Source organism: Pelobates fuscus, chromosome 3 (genome assembly GCF_036172605.1).
Source record: "Pelobates fuscus isolate aPelFus1 chromosome 3, aPelFus1.pri, whole genome shotgun sequence".
NCBI classification, from domain to species: domain Eukaryota; kingdom Metazoa; phylum Chordata; class Amphibia; order Anura; family Pelobatidae; genus Pelobates; species Pelobates fuscus.
The window spans coordinates 220,210,077-220,228,487 of NC_086319.1; the positions used below are offsets into that span (position 1 = coordinate 220,210,077).

Consider the following 18,411-nt stretch of genomic DNA (forward strand, 5'->3'; position numbering starts at 1 on the left):
CCTTGAAAACAACCACACCGTCTTTTTCTGTGAGTTTTTCTTTGTATCCTGAACAATTCTTCTGGCAGTTGTGGCTGAAATCTTACTTGGTTTACCTGATCATGGCTTGATATCAAGAGATCCCCGAATTTTCCACTTCGAATTTTCCACTGACTGGCATTTTCAAGGCTTTGGATATCTTTTATCTTTTATATCCTTTTCCATCTTTATAAAGTTAAATTACCTTGTTACTCAGGTCTTTTGACAGTTCTTTTCTGCTCCCCATGGCTCAGTATCTAGCCTACTCAGTGCATCCACGTGAGAGCTAGCAAACTCATTGACTATTTATACACAGACACTAATTGCAATTTAAAAAGCCACAGGTGTGGGAAATTATGTGTATATGTGTGTGTGTGTGTAAGTTACTAATCAGAATTCATAGAACTAAAAATGTAATCTAGAAGAAGAACAATGTATCTTATTTACACAAACTGATTTGCGAACACATTTATTGTACTTTAACCCCTTAACCCCTTCACGACGTGTGACGGACCTCGTCCGTCACGCGGTAAAATTAACCCCAGATCGCCGCAATCGCGGCGATCGTGGGGTTAATGGTGCTCCGGTCTGCCTCTGCATTAGAGACCGGGAGCACCGGATCGGGCTGTCCCAGTACATGTGCCCGCTCTGACAGCATGCCAGAGCGGGCACATGTGCTCTGTATACTTACCTTCCGCCTCCCTGCACTTCCGGGTTCAGTGTGAAGTGCAGGGAGACGGATCAGTGCTGATCCTGCCCCCTGGTGTTCAAAAAATAAAGTTTATTTAAAATCCCACCCCCCTTTACCCCCCCTTTACCATTTTAATAAAAAAATTAACCCCTTCCCTGCCAATTGATCACTGACTACAGTGATCAATTGGCAGGGATTACATTTTAATATGATCTGATTTTTTTTTAACCCCTGAGGGTTAATTCTTTTTTTTTTAACCCTCAGGGGTTAAATTTATTTTATTAATTAATTTAAATATTTTAAAATTATAAATTTAGCTAGCTGGGGAGGGTGGAAGTTAGTGGGGAATTGGGGGATTTAGTATTACGCTAACTAGGGGTTAACGTTAAAAAAAGTTTAAAAATACGCTTTAAAAAGTTAAAAAATTAAGTTAAAAAAAAAGTTTTAATAACATTTAAGTAAAAAATTTAAAAAAATAAACCCTTTACCCAGTCCAAATAAAAATTAACCCCTTCCCTGCCAGTCGATCACTGCCTACAGTGATCAAAATACAGATCACAGTATTATACTGTTCTAATTTTTTTTTTAACCCCTGACGATTAACTTTTATTTATTTTTTAACCCTCAGGGGTTAAATTTATTTAATTAACTAATTTAAATATTGTATAATTAAATATTTTGCTACCTGGGGTGGGTGGGAGTTATGGGAAAATGGGGAATTTACTGTTAGTGCTGCTTACTGCTAGTTAGGGGTTAACGTTAAAAAAAAAAGCTTAGAAAAATGTTAAATCTGTAAAAAAAAGTTTTACGAAAGTTTAGAAAACTTTAAAAAAATGAATAATCAAAACAAAAGTTTAAAAAATAGTTTTAAAAAGTAAAAAAAGTTTTAAAAAGTAAAAAAATACATTTAATAACGCTCATTACCACTACACCTGGTACAAGCTAGCGGAAAAATGATCCCACGCTAAGGTTCAAAATATGCCTTTTGAAATACCCTGGGATGTCTTCTTTAAGAAATTGTATGGCTTTATGGGGTATTTGGATTATATAGCCTGGTAAAATACTCTAAAATGGGACATGGGCACAGCGTAAAAATTTAAAGTTTGAAAAAAAATGGAATGGCTGTGTCCCAAATGTGCCCCTCCGATGTCCACATATACCTGGCAAAGGTACATACGGGGGTATTTTTGTACTCAGCCGACATAGCTGAGCAACATATAAAGTATTATAGAGTGGTGGTACACATAAGGTTTGCAAAATATACTGTGCAAACTCACTTTGTGTGTCAAAAAGGCAGAAAAAACGCTTATTACCACTACACCTGGTACAAGCTAGCGGAAAAATTATCCCACACTAAGGTTCAAAATATGCCTTTTGAAATACCCTGGGATGTCTTCTTTAAGAAATGGTATGGCTTTATGGGGTATTTGGATTATATAGCCTGGTAAAATACTCTAAAATGGGACATGGGCACAGCGTAAAAATTTAAAGTTTGAAAAAAAATGGAATGGCTGTGTCCCAAATGTGCCCCTCCGATGTCCACATATACCTGGCAAAGGTACATACGGGGGTATTTTTGTACTCAGCCGACATAGCTGAGCAACATATAAAGTATTATAGAGTGGTGGTACACATAAGGTTTGCAAAATATACTGTGCAAACTCACTTTGTGTGTCAAAAAGGCAGAAAAAACGCTTATTACCACTACACCTGGTACAAGCTAGCGGAAAAATGATCCCACACTAAGGTTCAAAATATGCCTTTTGAAATACCCTGGGATGTCTTCTTTAAGAAATGGTATGGCTTTATGGGGTATTTGGATTATATAGCCTGGTAAAATACTCTAAAATGGGACATGGGCACAGCGTAAAAATTTAAAGTTTGAAAAAAAAATGGAATGGCTGTGTCCCAAATGTGCCCCTCCGATGTCCACATATACCTGGCAAAGGTACATACGGGGGTATTTTTATACTCAGCTGACATAGCTGAGCAACATATGAAGTATTATACAGTCGTAGCACACATAAGGTTTGCAAAATATACTGTGCAAACTCACTTTGTGTGTCAAAAAGGCAGAAAAAACGCTCATTACCACTACACCTGGTACAAGCTAGCGGAAAAATTATCCCACGCTAAGGTTCAAAATATGCCTTTTGAAATACCCTGGGGTGTCTACTTTAAGAAATGGTAGGCCTTTGTGGGGTAGTTTGAATTCAAAACTTACGAAGATGCTTGGAAATTGCACATAGGCCCAGCGTCAAAATTCAAAGTTCTGTAAAAACTGATATGGCTTGGTCTCCAATATGCCACTGTAGCTTCACAAAATAGTGCCAAAGACATTCATTGGGGATGTCTTTTTACTCAGAAGACTTAGCTGAGCATAATTTGGAGGTTTTGAACTTAGTGGCACATATGAAATATACAAAATGCCCAGAAAAAATGCAATCCGTATGTCAAAAAATGCACAAAATTATTTTTTACCACATACTTCGGCATATATTGGTGAAAAAATGGGGGCATGCTAAGGCACAATATGCACCTTATGATATACCCTGGAGTGTCTACTTTTACAAATGGTAGGCCTTTGTGGGTTTTTTTTGAACATTCAAACTGTTATAATACCCCAAATGGAAGCATAGGCTCATTAAATCCGTCTCTCAAAATTCTACTGTGAATACTGAAAAGGACAGGTCTCCTGTATGGCACTGTAGCTTCACGAAATAGTGCCATAGACATACAATGGGGGTGTCCTTTTACTCAGAAGACTTAGCTGAGCATAATTTGGGGGGTTTGAACTTAGTGGCACATATGAAATATACAAAATGCCCAGCAAAAATGCAATCCGTATGTAAAAAATGCACAAAATTATTTTTTACCACATACTTTGGCATGTAATGGTAAAAAAATGGGGGCATGTTAAGGCACAATATGCACCTTATGAGATACCCTGGAGTGTCTACTTTTACAAATGGTAGGACTTTGTGGGGGGTTTTGAACAGTCAAACTGTTATAATACCCCAAATGGAAGCATAGGCTCATTAAATCCGTCTCTCAAAATTCTACTGTGAATACTGAAAAGGACAGGTCTCCTGTATGGCACTGTAGCTTCACGAAATAGTGCCATAGACATACAATGGGGGTGTCCTTTTACTCAGAAGACTTAGCTGAGCATAATTTGGGGGGTTTGAACTTAGTGGCACATATGAAATATACAAAATGCCCAGCAAAAATGCAATCCATATGTAAAAAATGCACAAAATTATTTTTTACCACATACTTTGGCATGTAATGGTAAAAAAATGGGGGCATGTTAAGGCACAATATGCACCTTATGAGATACCCTGGAGTGTCTACTTTTACAAATGGTAGGCCTTTGTGGGGGTTTTTGAACAGTCAAACTGTTATAATACCCCAAATGGAAGCATAGGCTCATTAAATCCGTCTCTCAAAATTCTACTGTGAATACTGAAAAGGACAGGTCTCCTATATGGCACTGTAGCTTCACGAAATAGTGCCAAAGACATACAATGGGGGTACCGTTGTACTCAGCAGAAGTAACTGAACACATAATAAAACTTTGTACAGGAATAGCACACACCAACTTTACAAAATACACATGAGAAGTTCTTTGTTATACGTTTGTGTGCGAAAACCCCCAAAAAACACAATTTTACTCCAATATTTAGCAGAGGTTGGCGGTAAAATGGCTATGTAGAAAGTGTCAAAACAACCTTAGGTAAATAGCCTGTGATGTCTACTTTATATAAATATATACTTTTGTGTGGCAATTTTGTTTTATTTTATGGCTATTAGGCTTACAAGACAAACATACCAAATTCTAAAATCGCTCCACATTAAAATTTTATTTTACTCCTTGTGCTTTGTGACCTGTAACTACCAAAAAAAACTTAAAATCCCAGACACATTATATATTCTGTAAATCAGAACAAATAAATGAATTTATTTTTAATTACTTTCCTTAACCTGCACTAATTATGCACACATTATGATTGCAAAAACTGTAAAAAAAAACCAATATTTTTCTTTTTTTTGCATTTTTCTGTATTTTTTTTATAATAAGTAAGCATTTATATATATATATATGTTATATCAAATTAAAGCCCTTTCTGTCCTTTAAAAAACAGTATATAATATGTGTCGGTGCAATAAATGAGAGAGATGCAAATTGCAGTTGAACGCAAACAGCAAGAAAATGCAAAAATTGCTTGTGTCATTAAGCGTAAGTCAAGCTTCTGAAGCTCTGTCCTTAAGGGGTTAAGGACTGAGCCAGTTGTACAAGTTGTGATCAAAAGAAAACGTAAACAAAACCTTGAATTTGCACTATATGTCTGTTCAGGCGTAATTCACCTCTTTTATATTATATGCACCCACACTTATTATATATCATTTTGTTCAGGAGAAACAGGACTTTCATGTCACATCAAATATTTATATATGAAACATAATTTAATATGAATAAAATGTAAAAAAAAATGTGAAAAATTACAATTTTTTTTATTTTTTTAGTTCTGCGAGGCATTTTAACTGTGAATGTCATAATACTGTTAGCTGTTACTGCAATAAAATGCACATATTTGTATTCAGATAAGTCTCACAAGTAAAATAGCACCCCCAAGTACAGGTTTGATAGTGTTTTTTGAAAGTTACAGGGTCAAATTTAGCACACTATATTTTTTAGTTTATACACATTGAAATTTGCCAGTCTGGTTATGTTGCCTTTGAGACCGTATGGTAGCCCAGGAATGAAAATTACCCCCATGATTGTATACCTTTTGCAAAAGTAGACAACCCAAAGTATTACAAATGGGGTATGTCCCGTCTTTTTTAATTGCCACTTAATCACAAACACTGGCCACAGATAGCATTCTAATCTGTTTTTTATTTTTGCATTTTTCACACACATACAAATTAGAATGCTAACTTTGGCCAGTGTTTGTGACTGTGTGTGAAAAATGCAAAAACAGATTTGAACGTTAATTTTGGCCAGTATTTGTGACTAAGTGGCTACTAAAAAAGACATTCCTGGGCTACCATACGGTCTCAAAGGCAACATAACCAATCTGGCGAATTTTAATGTGGAAAAATGGAAATGCAAGTCTCATATTACACTCTGTAAATTTTGAAAACACCATAAAACCTGTACATGGTGGGTACTGTTATACTCGACTTCGGTGAACACAAATATTAGTGTTTCCAAACATTACAACTTATCACAACAATTATATCATCAGTAAAAGTGCCGTTTGTGTGTGAAAACTGCAAAAAACTGCACTTTCACAGACAATATCACTGTTGTGATATGTTTTACGGTTTTGAAACACTAATATTTGTGTTCAGCGAAGTTTCCCTAGTAAAACAGTATGTACAGGCAGTGGCGTACTAAGGGGGGGGCGGGGGGGGCGGTCCGCCCCGGGTGCCATCAGGCAGGGGGGTGCCACCAGGGCTGGCCAGGCTTGCTATTCTGTGAGCTGTGTGGCTGCACCGGGTGCCGTAGCAGCAGGGCGCCGGGCAGCCGACACAGCTCACACGCAGGGGCTGGAAGCAGAAAACCTGCACGGAGATTTGGGGGCGGGGCTAAAACGGCCGTGGGGGCGGAGCCAAGCCGGATGCGGGGGCGGAGCTAAATGCAGCCTCATACTGCTGCACACAGAGAGAGGGGAAGCAGGAAGGAGTCCCTGCTTCCCCAACTACAGCACAGGAGGGACTGGATCCACTCCTCCTCCAGCCCAATCTTACTGTAAGTGAGAGAGTGTGTGCTGTGTGTAACTGTGATTGTGACTGTCTTTGACTGTGTGTGCTGTGTGTAACTGTGATTGTGACTGTCTTTGACTGTGTGTGCTGTGTGTAAGTGTGATTGTGACTGTCTGACTGTGTGTGAGTGTGTAACTGTGATTGTGACTGTCTGACTGTGTGTGAGTGTGTAACTGTGATTGTGACTGTCTTTGACTGTGTGTGCTGTGTGTAAGTGTGATTGTGACTGTCTGACTGTGTGTGAGTGTGTAACTGTGATTGTGACTGTCTGACTGTGTGTGAGTGTGTAACTGTGATTGTGACTGTCTTTGACTGTGTGTGCTGTGTGTAAGTGTGATTGTGACTGTCTGACTGTGTGTGAGTGTGTAACTGTGATTGTGACTGTCTGACTGTGTGTGAGTGTGTAACTGTGATTGTGACTGTCTTTGACTGTGTGTGAGTGTGTAATTGTGATTGTGACTGTCTTTGACTGTGTGTGAGTGTGTAAGTGTGATTGTGACTGTCTTTGACTGTGTGTGAGTGTGTAACTGTGATTGTGACCGTCTTTGATTGTGTGTGTGTGACTGTCTGTGATTATGTTGTGTGTATGTGTGACTGTCTGCCTGTGTGATTGTCTGCCTCTGATTGTGTGTGTGACTGTGTGTGTGTGTGTGTGTGTGTGCCACTGTGTGTGTGACTGTCTGACTGTGATTGTCTGTGTGACTGTGTGTGACTGTCTGCCTGTGATTTTGTGTGTGTGTGCGTGCGTGTGTGTGTGAGTGACTGTCTGTGACTGTGTGTGTGTGCGTGTGTGTGTGAGTGACTGTCTGTGACTGTCTGTGACTGTGTGTGTGTGTGTGTGTGTGAGTGACTGCCTGTGACTGTGTTGTGTGTATGTGTGACTGTCTGCCTGTGATTGTGGGTGTGACTGTCTGTGTGTGTATGTGTGACTGTCTGCCTGTGTGATTGCCTGCGTGTTTGACTGTCTGCCTGTAACTGTGTGTGAGTGACTGTGTCTGACGGTCTTCGCCCTGCAGTGAGCCGGCAGCCAGGATATGATGTCATCGCGGCCTCTGCATCATTACAGGGCGTGCGATGGACCTGTGCAGAAAGAGCACAGAGATCCCAGCAGCAACCACTGACCACCAGGGACTGAGGATCCACTCCAGCCCTTCTAGAGCAAGGTAGGGAGGCAGGGTGGACCTCTTAATGATTAAATGTGTGTATGTATGTAATATTTGTGTGTGTGTATGTGATTGTGGGTCAGTGATTGTGTTTGTGTAAATCTGTGATTATGTGTGATTGTGTGTATCTCTGCGTATGTGTTTAGTAGATAGCTCCCTTATTTCCTGTCCTTAAATATTGCAATCCCACATAAGGATAACAAATAAGGGATTTATCTGCTAAGCAACTGAAAATAAGAAAAGGGCATTTTTTTATCCTTTATCTGTTTAGTAGATCATTCCCTGAATTGGTGCCCGTATGTGAGATTTCCATATTTAAAGATACTAAATGAGGGTGCAGTTTAGCAGATAGCACCTTATTTGGTGTCCTTAAATATGGCAATCCCACAAAGGTTAGCAAATAGGAGTTATCTGCTAAACAAAGATTGAAATTAAGAGTTGTCAGCCAGCCCACAACAAGAAATCTGGGTGGCTAATGTGAATAATATGCAAATGTGTAGTCAGATGCCAGCATGCAGAACACAGCATGCTGGCATCAGACAGCCAATGGCAGCATATTACCCCATCCCCTAGTGAGAAGTTTTACTGCTCCCCCTCCCCCTCCTGTTTTGACTGTGGTATCTTATGTGCCCCCCCCCATATATATTGTTCCTAGAGTCGCCACGATGTCTGCATGTGTGTCAATGTGTATCTGTGTGTGACTGTGTTTGTGTGTATATGTATCTGCATGTATGTCCGTATATGTGTTTATGTGCAGACATCTAACAATCTCGCCAACACTACACACAAATACACTCATGCATTTCAACATCAAAACTACATACACACCCCACCATTATATATAACCATACCACTGCATTCAAATACCACACAAATGCATGCTTGCATTCAAACGCCAACACTACATACAAACACACCGCTACATTCACTCACATATACTCCATACAAAAACATGCATACATTCAAACACACAAACACTGCTTAGTGCTAAATACATAAAAAAAAATTGGTTGTTTTTATATTTCAATTTGGGGGGGGGGGGGGGCAGGGGGGTGCCAAAAATAGGACCCGCCCCGGGTGCCAAATGCTCTAGGTACGCCCCTGTGTACAGGTTTTATGGTGTCTTGGAAAGTTACAGGATTAAATATAGGGCTTGCAAAACATTCTCTGGACTTTCTGCTTGGGTTGTCAGGCAAGTCTCTCAAATAGTAATTGAAGATTTTTTTTAAAAACATTTTCTCCTCTCGTTTCTTTTAGTTAGACAGATATATTTTAACCCGTTAAGGACGGCGGGCGTTCTATGCCGTCCTTAAGGAAGCGGCCGCGAAATGCCGCAATGTCCAAACCGTCCTTTGTACTTACCCGGTCGCCGGCGTATGGGGACTCCCCTGGGAGCCCCCCTCCTTCCTCTTCGGCCCCCCTGGGCCATATGATCGCAAGGTCCTTGCGAGGACCTCGCAATCACATGGACGGCATAGCCGTCCAAGACATTGCCAGCAGGGGGAGTGCCTGTAATGACAAGTACTCCCCCTGCTGTCTGAAAATAAATAAAATAAATGTTAAATCAGGGTAAAAATAAATAATATATAGTTAGATCATATATATATTTACTATATATATGATCTAAGTATATATATATATACACATATACACACATATATGTAATGAGACAGAGAGAAGCTCAAGGAAGCAGGCTGAAGGGTCAGTGTAGGACCCGCTTTAGGGGGGTCTGCCTTGACGTTGGCAGGCAGGCATTCCCTCCAATGGCCATTGGAGCAACTAAATGACTTCCATTTGTCTAAACATACATAGGGATTAAGGAGAGAGCACAGGTAACTTTTTCTGTTCTTTGGTTTTTACTATATATTGGGGCTGATGTGTACTATAGTCATTGCTGCCGGCCCAGTAGTGATGGGAGTGAGCGCAGGACTTATCTTTTTGTATTAGTATTATGGCATTCACAGTTAGAATGTCACATAGAACTAAAAATGTTTTAAAAATTCTTATTTTCTCCCATTTTTTTATATTTTATTCATATTAAATTGTGTTTTATACCTAAATGTCTGATGTTAAATGAAAGCCCTGTTTCCCCTGAATAAAATTATATATAATAAGTGTGGGTGCACATAATATGAAAGAGGCGAATTACGCCTGAACAGACATATAGCGCAAATTCAAATTTGTGTTTACGTTTTGTTTTGACTGAGTGTACATTTGGCTCAGTCCTTAAGGGGTTAAACAATATGTTTTTAACTATAAAAATAAATGATATAAATAAGTAGTCTATTGTACTTACACAGTCCCACTTGTTCTTTCTCCACAAGCCGGGAACTTCCTGCACTTGCCAACACATTCCCTTAACATTTGCTATAACAATGGCTGCCAGCACTGACTGTAAGAAAGAACAAATGTTATTACACAATTGAACAGGAACTATTAATCGTCTTGGCAAGAGTTCATTACTAAACTTTTATAAGCAGTGTTAGTAGACAGAAGGCTTTCTTTTCTGGAAGTTATAGCTTTGAATAAAATATTGAAAATCACCTATTATTTGTGACTCTCTATTTTCTTTTCAGTTTATATTAAATAGTTAGCAAACTGGATCATTATTCCATTCAGTCCAGACAAAGCCAGGTCAAGCATTTATCCTATTCTCTGTATGCTTTCTTTATGCTGAATGCCTGGTTTGAAGGACATAACTTATAATAATGACTGACAGGGAGCTAAGATGGAGGCACCCAGTTGCAGGATAAAGCACTGTGGATTTCTACATTCCATTTTATATTCCCAACCTCTCAAATAACTAAACATATGGAAATATGTTTAATAATATACTAAGTTAAGCATAGTGGCATGTAACAGGAAGATTGTGCCATTGTACAAACAGTCACAAAGTAGATTTACATTGATGAATAATGTACCTTCTGAAGGGGTTCAAAGAACCTGCCAACTGACAGCATGGCAATCATAACAACTGCAGCGGAAATCATACCAGCAACCTGAAAAAATACATATATTTACTTCAAATGCAAAACTAATGTTTTGCCACTGTTGCTTGTCTTCATCACTTTTGTCTTTATTTTGTGCAAGTGGTGAAAAAGATTATACACATTTGAATTATGACAAAAACACACAATGAAATAGAGTATTATTTGGCACATTCAGGCACACCCTATTGGAGGGTATAATAAATAATTTCAGTTGCTGATTATCTAGTATGTAGAAGATAAAGAGGAGGAAAACTGTTGATTTCAAAAGAGTGTTTATATGTTTATGATTTAGTAATCTATAAATGCTTTCCTTTTACAAAAATATCACTACATGCACTCCCTAATATTAATGTTATTACAAAACATGGAGCATGTGACAAAACCCACTATTTGGCCTGCATTTGGCCTACGTTCTCTAACCGGTTCCTGAACCCCATTCATGTGTGGCCGGTCAAACCTTTACCCTGGTGGTGATTCGGCTGTATTCATGGGATCTGAGTGCTGTTTGGACAACTTGGTTGCTCAGATCCAGGATATCTGGGGATATAATATTTGTGGGAGTTCCTATTTGTTTTGTATGCAATTTTTATGTATTTTATATTTTATGCTTTTATGCTGAGTCACTCTGACATAGAAACTTGTCACCATTGTGTGGGAGTGTTCTGGGCGTGGTTTACTGCATTCTGATTCTGTATATAAGTGGGCCTGTTGGCCATAATAAACACATTAATTTCTACCCTTTATCAAGTCTAGGCTGATGTTTGGGGAACTTGGGGCTATAATCACTATTGCGTTTGGGACTTGAGAGATCTATAACGGATATACTCAGCTGGAGTATAGGGGATCCATTACAGTGCAGTATCTCTTTAATTTGAGTTGCAGCAACGAGAATAAACACCAAAGTCCTCTTTATTTCCAGCTCCTCAGAAAGTCAAAATAAGCTCTATTTTCATTGATTATCCTTATTCCAGTTTATCCTTATTATTGTCTTAATGTTCTATTTCCCTCTGTTTGAATTTATTTGCTCTTATTCACTGCTATGATATTCCTCCAGTGGTTATCTCTTTGATTTATTTTTTCATTTACCTTTAATTCTCCTTTCTGCTATTTTTGGCACACATTTAGGATTTATTTCCTCTAATTTGTGTTTTTTGGGGCTCTTCGGTCTCTTGTCTGCCAGTTCCACCAAAGACCCATTGGCCATTTTGGTGAAGTCGTGTGCATATGTGAATAACAAAATGGTGTTGTTCATTGCCAAATTACTGGAGCCCAACAGATCTCTGTTGCCCTAACAGCTACACAATGCTTGTTTTGATTGGAAGAGTGTGCAAATCACTTCAGAGGGCAATGCTTTCCTGGTGAACTACCATCTGGTTTTGAGGAGTCTTTCCTGGCAGATGGTTGTTTAATTTATCCTTGCAATTTTTCAGCATTATTCACTCTTAAGGGCTGGTTTACTAGTACTTTCTGTCATGCAATTTTTCTTTTCTGGTCAGTTTTTATTCCCTATTTTTTTTTTTTTTTTGTTAATATGTCAAAGTTTAAAGCTTCTGATGTGTGCATCTCTGTCACACTGACACATTCACCCCTCACCCACACTGTCACACTGCCCTCTCACCTACACTATTACTGGCCCACACTATCACACTGCCCTCTCACCCACACTGTCACACTGCCCCCTCACTCACACTGTCACACTGCCCCATCACCCACTGTCACACTGCCCCATCACCCACTGTCACACTGCCTCCTCATCCACACTGTCACACTGCCCTTCACCCACACTGTCACACACTGTCACATTCACCCCTCACCCACACTGTCACTCTGCCCCCTCACCCACACTGTTACTGGCCCACACTGTCTCACTGCCCCCTTACCTACACTGTCACACTGCCCCCTCACCCACTGTCACACTCTCCCCTCACCCACTGTCACACTCTCCCCTCACCCACACTATCACATTGCCTTCTCCAAACACCCCCCCTCACCCACACTGTCATATTCCCACCCTCACCCACATTGTCACACTGCCCCCTCACACACACTGTTACTGGCCCACACTGTCACACTACCCCCTTATCCACACTGTCACACTCCCCCTCACCCACACTGTCACTCTGCCATTCACCTACACAGTCACACTGCCCCCTCACCCATACTGTCACTGGCCCACACTGGGGCAGAGAAAGAGCAGATGAGCCTGAGGGAGAGTAGAATCAGGGGAGAAGCAGAGGAGCCTGGGGGGAAAGCAGAAGCAGGGGAGATGCAGAGGAGTTTTGGGGAGAGTAGAAGCAGGGGAGAAGCAGAGGAGCCTGGGGGAGAGTAGAAGCAGGGGAGACATATAGGAGCCTGGGGGAGAGTAGAAGCCTGGGCAGAGGAGGGACAGGGAGAGCCTGGGGCAGAGAAGGGGGAGGGTAGCCTGAGGCAGAAGAGAAACAGGGAAACCTGGTTCAGCGGAGGAAGAGCTGGCAGAGCCTGGGGTATGAGGATGTAGCGTTACTCAACTTACCCAGGGGCCGGCCCCGGTCCTCTCTTCAAGCCGCGCGCGGTCCTGCGGCTGCACGAGCCGCGCGCGGCTCATCCGACGCTTCAGACAGGAAGGCGGGCAGTGACCGCGAGATGCGGTCACATGTCCCGCCTGAATCTAAGAGCGCGCCACGAGTCTCGGGCGCACTCTTAAAGAGACAGTGGGAGCCTAAATTGCAAAAAGGCTCCCATTGGCTCCTGTCATGCCAATCACCCCATACACTTACCTTTTGGGGGTGTGGAAGTGACAGGAGCCAATCACATTAGTTTAAAGGCTACTTATACTTACCCTTTTTCCTTAGTTCCTTGCCCTATAGTGGTTTCTGCTACAGTTCCCTTTAGCGCTTGTGGTGTTCAGTTGTGTTCCTCCGTATTTGACCTTGGCTTTGTATTCTGACTTCGTTTTCGCTTTATCCTTGTCTGTTCTGTTTGCCAGCTTGCTGATTCCTGTGTACCAGACCCCGGCTAGTTCTCGTTTACGCTGTCTCTTTGTGCCCTTGACCTCGGATCGTTCCTGACTCTGTACTTCTCCTATATACGTCGAGTCCGGCCACTCTAAGGTCCGGTAGACGTATCTCTCCTCTGTGCTGTCTTCTGTTTGGCTGGATCCTGCGTGTAGGGGTATATTCTCGTTACATTACGATAGGGCCATGGACCCCGCAGATTTAGCTCAACAGATGGCGTCCCATGAGGCTAGATTTATAGAGCAGGATCACCGTATGGATCAGATAGCTCAGGCTCTCCAGACGCTCTTAGCTAGAACCATTCCAGCAACCACACCTAACCCTCCTACACCCCTGCTTCCTGAAGTATCCACTTTGCCTACTACTTTGGCCCATTTAACACCTCCTCCTAGGTATGGAGGGGATTCTAAGACATGCAGAGTGTTCATTAACCAAATAGAGTTTCACTTTGAGATGTATCCACGTTCATTTCCCACAGAGAGGTCTAAAGTTGGGTTCTTTATGCACCAACTTACCGACAAAGCACTTGAATGGGCAAATCCTATTTGGGAAGCTAATGGACCTATGGTGCATGACTTTCACAGTTTTCTTACAGCTTTTCGCAGAACTTTTGACACTATGAAAAGGTCTAAGAATGCCGCAAGAGCATTAATGAGAGTTAAACAGGGTTCTAGGTCTGTGGCTGATTTCGCTATTCAGTTTCGTACCCTTGCCTCACAGGTAGATTGGACCAACAATGGGTTAACTACGGCCTTCATGGAAGGCTTATCAGACTCTATATTAGATGAGGTAGCAGCTAAGGAGCTTCCTGTTGCCTTAGAGGACCTTATTGACTACCTCATTTATATAGATAATAGGATTCGTGACAGGCTCTATACCAAGAACAGAAATAGACGTTTTGTTACACCTATTCACCCCAGAGTTAATACACCGGAGAGTGTTAGAGTATCTGAAGAGGAACCTATGCAATTAGGGGTTGCCAAACTCTCTGATAATGAAAAATTACATAGGAGAAGGGAGGGACTCTGCCTATATTGTGGTAGGAGATACCATATGGTAAAGGAATGTCCTTTGCTCCCGGAAAACTCTCGCACCTAAGACCTTATAGGGGACTGGCCTTGGGTGTGATTTCTAAGTCTCCTACATTGCCTCCTAACCGACTGCTTCTCCCTGTTTCTTTACATATGGGAGAGAGTTGTATAGTTGAAAATATATACGCCCTGGTTGACTCTGGGGCAGCTGAGAATTTTATAGACTCTGGTTTTGTAAAGAAAAACAACATTCCGATCAGGGAGAAGGAGATACCCTTGTCCGTTGAGGCTATAGATGGTAGACCTTTAATTTCTCCAGTTGTTACTCATGAGACTGCACCGTTACACATGTACACAGGGGTTTTACACTATGAAACCATTCGGTTCCAGGTCATCACCTCTCCCTCTTCACAGTTGGTGTTAGGGTATCCATGGTTACGTGCCCACAATCCCATTTTTGACTGGGAAACAGGGCAGATCAAATCATGGAGTGAAGCCTGCCATGAGTCATGTACTTTTGAAGTCACGCCTGTGAATTCTATTAATGTTCCTACCATTCCTCCTTTGTCTACGGCTATACCCTCTCAGTATTTATCTTTAAAGACTGTCTTTGATAAAAGAGAGGCTGACAAATTACCGCCTCACAGACCCTACGATTGTGCTATTGACTTGTTGCCTGGCACTATACCTCCAAAGGGCAGGGTGTACCCCTTATCGGTTCAAGAAAACCGTGTCATGGAGGAATATATATATATTTTTTTTAATTCTTTATTTTTGTCGTGCAGGTGAGTACAAAGCATAAGCAAAACGCCACAACAGCGTACGTAGATGTATTCAAGGTAAATCGTGGCAGGAGTAGATGCACATTATTATTATTTTCATTTGAAACAAGTTTAACATATTAATTGCATTCGATTGGGCAAACTAGGCTATATAGGCTATGTCATATCAAGGATCACACAATTTTAAATAATATAGGTAGCTAGTCTTGACGCAACTGAGACTACACATCTTTTAGACGGTTGTAAGCTACGTCACGGCTAAGGCTTTGCACCTGAGTAGCGAATTAAAAAACAAACTTTTGTATGGCTAGTTCCCTGCGCATGTTTGAGATAAAGCATATAATAAACTTTTCAAAACTTTGCTTTGCGAATTTTGCTGTGGAAGTGTAATGTGAACCTCGCTTTTATGTGTCGGGGTAAGTAGGGCCCCCCGTACAGTGCTCTTCAGCCGTATCAGGTGGGTATTCGTCATGTATTCGTTCTCTAAGAGCCTAATAAGTGCAGGCTGGGATCTAATTAAAAGGTTGCTGGGGTCGTGCGAAGCACAAACTGGGGGTTCATCATGAGTGTCATTGTGTAACAGCATGTAAATGTAGCGTATGGTGTCAGTACGGGCCTTGTATTTGGACACTAGTTGTGGTCGTGGGTGTCTATGCAATCTCGTTGTGTCAGTTGTAACGAGTCGGCAGCATAAAACAACTAAAATAATACAACATATAAAGAACAAAAAGCGGGGGGCGGGGGGCGGGGCCTGGCCGCCGAGCTAGCCGGTCGCACCTCACAACAGCTCAGGCAAATCTTGGCTTAAAAACCTACAATATGGATCGGTTGAACTCCCCTCGTTGACCTACCGCGGTGGGCTGGCACCTATGGAGACACTGGACCCGGGGAGAGGCTTGCAGTTGCTGTTTTAGTCCCCCGGTGGGGTACGCACTGCTCCTTTTGGATGAGGCCTACTCAGGCGGTGAGTGAGGCGGACGGCCGCCGCCCTCTATCCTGCCCAATGCTACTCAGCCAGGCTCCTTCGGCTGGGCGACCTGGGCCCTGTTCCCCCCCCTCTGGGCCGGTGGGGGTGATCCCGGCCTGCACCCTGTACGCCCTGTGGCTCCTGCTACATCGGAGCTTTTGAGTCCCCGACAGCCGCCAAACCACAACTCTGACTGCACCTAAAATGGTGGCGCAGCGACCCTGCTGGCTCACACGAGCGCCTCTGGCTTCCGAGGGGATGGTACCCTCCAGAATCCCACGCAAGCACTGCACGCCTGCAGAAATGGATCAATGCCAACTGACCCACAGCCTCAGGGATAGCTGTACAAGCGATACCACGACAAAAAGGCGGGAGCGACTACCTGCTAACCAGCAAAGCACTGACCCATCGCTCCAGACCCAGCAGACCCCTCGGACCTGCCCAGATGACTTGCACACCATAACTCCAACCCGAGGAGCTGTCCTACACCGCCTCCATAACGACTCAGTGAAACCAGTAAGCCGGACCGCAGGGAGTAGGCACCAGACTGCTGGAGGAAAGAGGTGGAAGAGAGCTCCACATCACAGCACCAAACAATTCTGGACTCACTGGGGGAGCGAAGCCTGCATAACTCACCTCCTTGGGGTTCAAGTACCTGGCAGCATGCCGCTGGGGTGTCGGGTGCTCTTATACTCCAATAGTCATATAGTTTTAAGCGAATGACCTCAGGACTCTACCTGCATACTAAGCGTAATTAGCAAGGGCAACAGCTTAAGGGCATAATTTAGCAACAGCTAACTCATGAGTGAATATCATAGTACTAAAGTTCGCAAGCTTGTGTTACAATAGATAAGTGATTACTAGTACTGTTTTATAAAATGTGCAATACATTTACAATCTTAAGCGCACTTAGCTGGTTATACGCATGTCTAGCCTAGCATGTTATGCCATAAAAATGATGCCTAGAAGCTTGATATCTTCATGTAACATAAAAAACAAAAATGTGCTGATTGCCCGGCTATTGTTATATTGCAAATCATAATGCCACACTAGAATGCCAACCTAGCACCATAAAGCGGTGATCACCTTACTATAATATAACGATTTCTCTGTTTAGCCAAAGCCTGTTATAACTATATAAAAATGTGCAATGTCTCATGCCACTGTCAAATGTATGTGCATCCACAAACACGCTGTTGTGGCGTATGTCAATAATATGTAATAAACTGCACAAAAAAATAAAGAATTAAAAAGAACAAAAAGCAAGAAAAGAGCATGAGAGGTTTTGTTATCGGACAGTCTTGATTACTCTCGTCTTGTTAGGGTTCAAGCAATCATTGGGTTACGGGCTTGGCTTATGCCCGGTAGAAGCAGAATGCGGGAGAGCGTACCTGTGATTTGTGTCCCACTTCATGTTGCGGTAGCTGTGTGCGGTCCTGCGGGAGGGTGTCGCGGCACAAAGATCGGTGCGCTGACCGCGCTCTTCCCCAGGCTACTTGTGGTTTCGGTCGGTGGGTCCGTGGCGTCTATTGCCATCAGGGGTAGTCTCAATTCCTCCAGTGTCTTTGTGGCTTCTTGTGTGTTCCGCACCACCAGCGGCCCGCTTGCGCCTTCTATATGTAGGGCACGGCCTGGGCCCCAGCGGTATCTGATTTTTTTCTGCAGCAGGAAGGACGTGAGCTGTTTGAGAGATCTTCTCCAGTTCAGCGTTCCACTTGAGAGATCAGCGTAAAATGATAGAGTCGTGCCCTCAAAAGTGTAGGCTGGTAGGCCCTTGGTGGCCTCTAGGACGGCCCTCTTGTCCCTCATGTTTTGAAATCGGAGGACAACGTCCCCTGTGGCAGCTGGTGGTGCCGTAGCTGGCCGCGGTATACGAAAGATGCCATCCATCATGACGGATTTGGCCACTTTCGGGGTTAGGAGTGCTGTGAGTAACCGCCTGGTATAGTGCGGAAGCTCGGCTTCTGGTATAGAGTCCGGGACCCCCCTTAGCTTGATGTTGTT

At 42.5% G+C, this 18,411-nt stretch overlaps 1 protein-coding gene across 4 annotated transcripts in view; it reads right to left on the bottom strand.

The window, feature by feature from the left end:
* LOC134602778 (pendrin-like) overlaps positions 1-18,411 on the bottom strand; it is a 125,934-nt gene that overhangs the window by 66,462 nt on the left and 41,061 nt on the right. For all 4 annotated transcript variants that reach the window (XM_063448088.1, XM_063448090.1, XM_063448087.1 and 1 more), the window contains exons 11-12: positions 10,566-10,643; positions 9,941-10,036 (exon numbers count right to left, since the gene is read on the bottom strand). In XM_063448088.1, the coding sequence (XP_063304158.1) occupies positions 9,941-10,036; positions 10,566-10,643 (174 nt within the window). The remainder of the gene's footprint in view (positions 1-9,940; positions 10,037-10,565; positions 10,644-18,411) is intronic.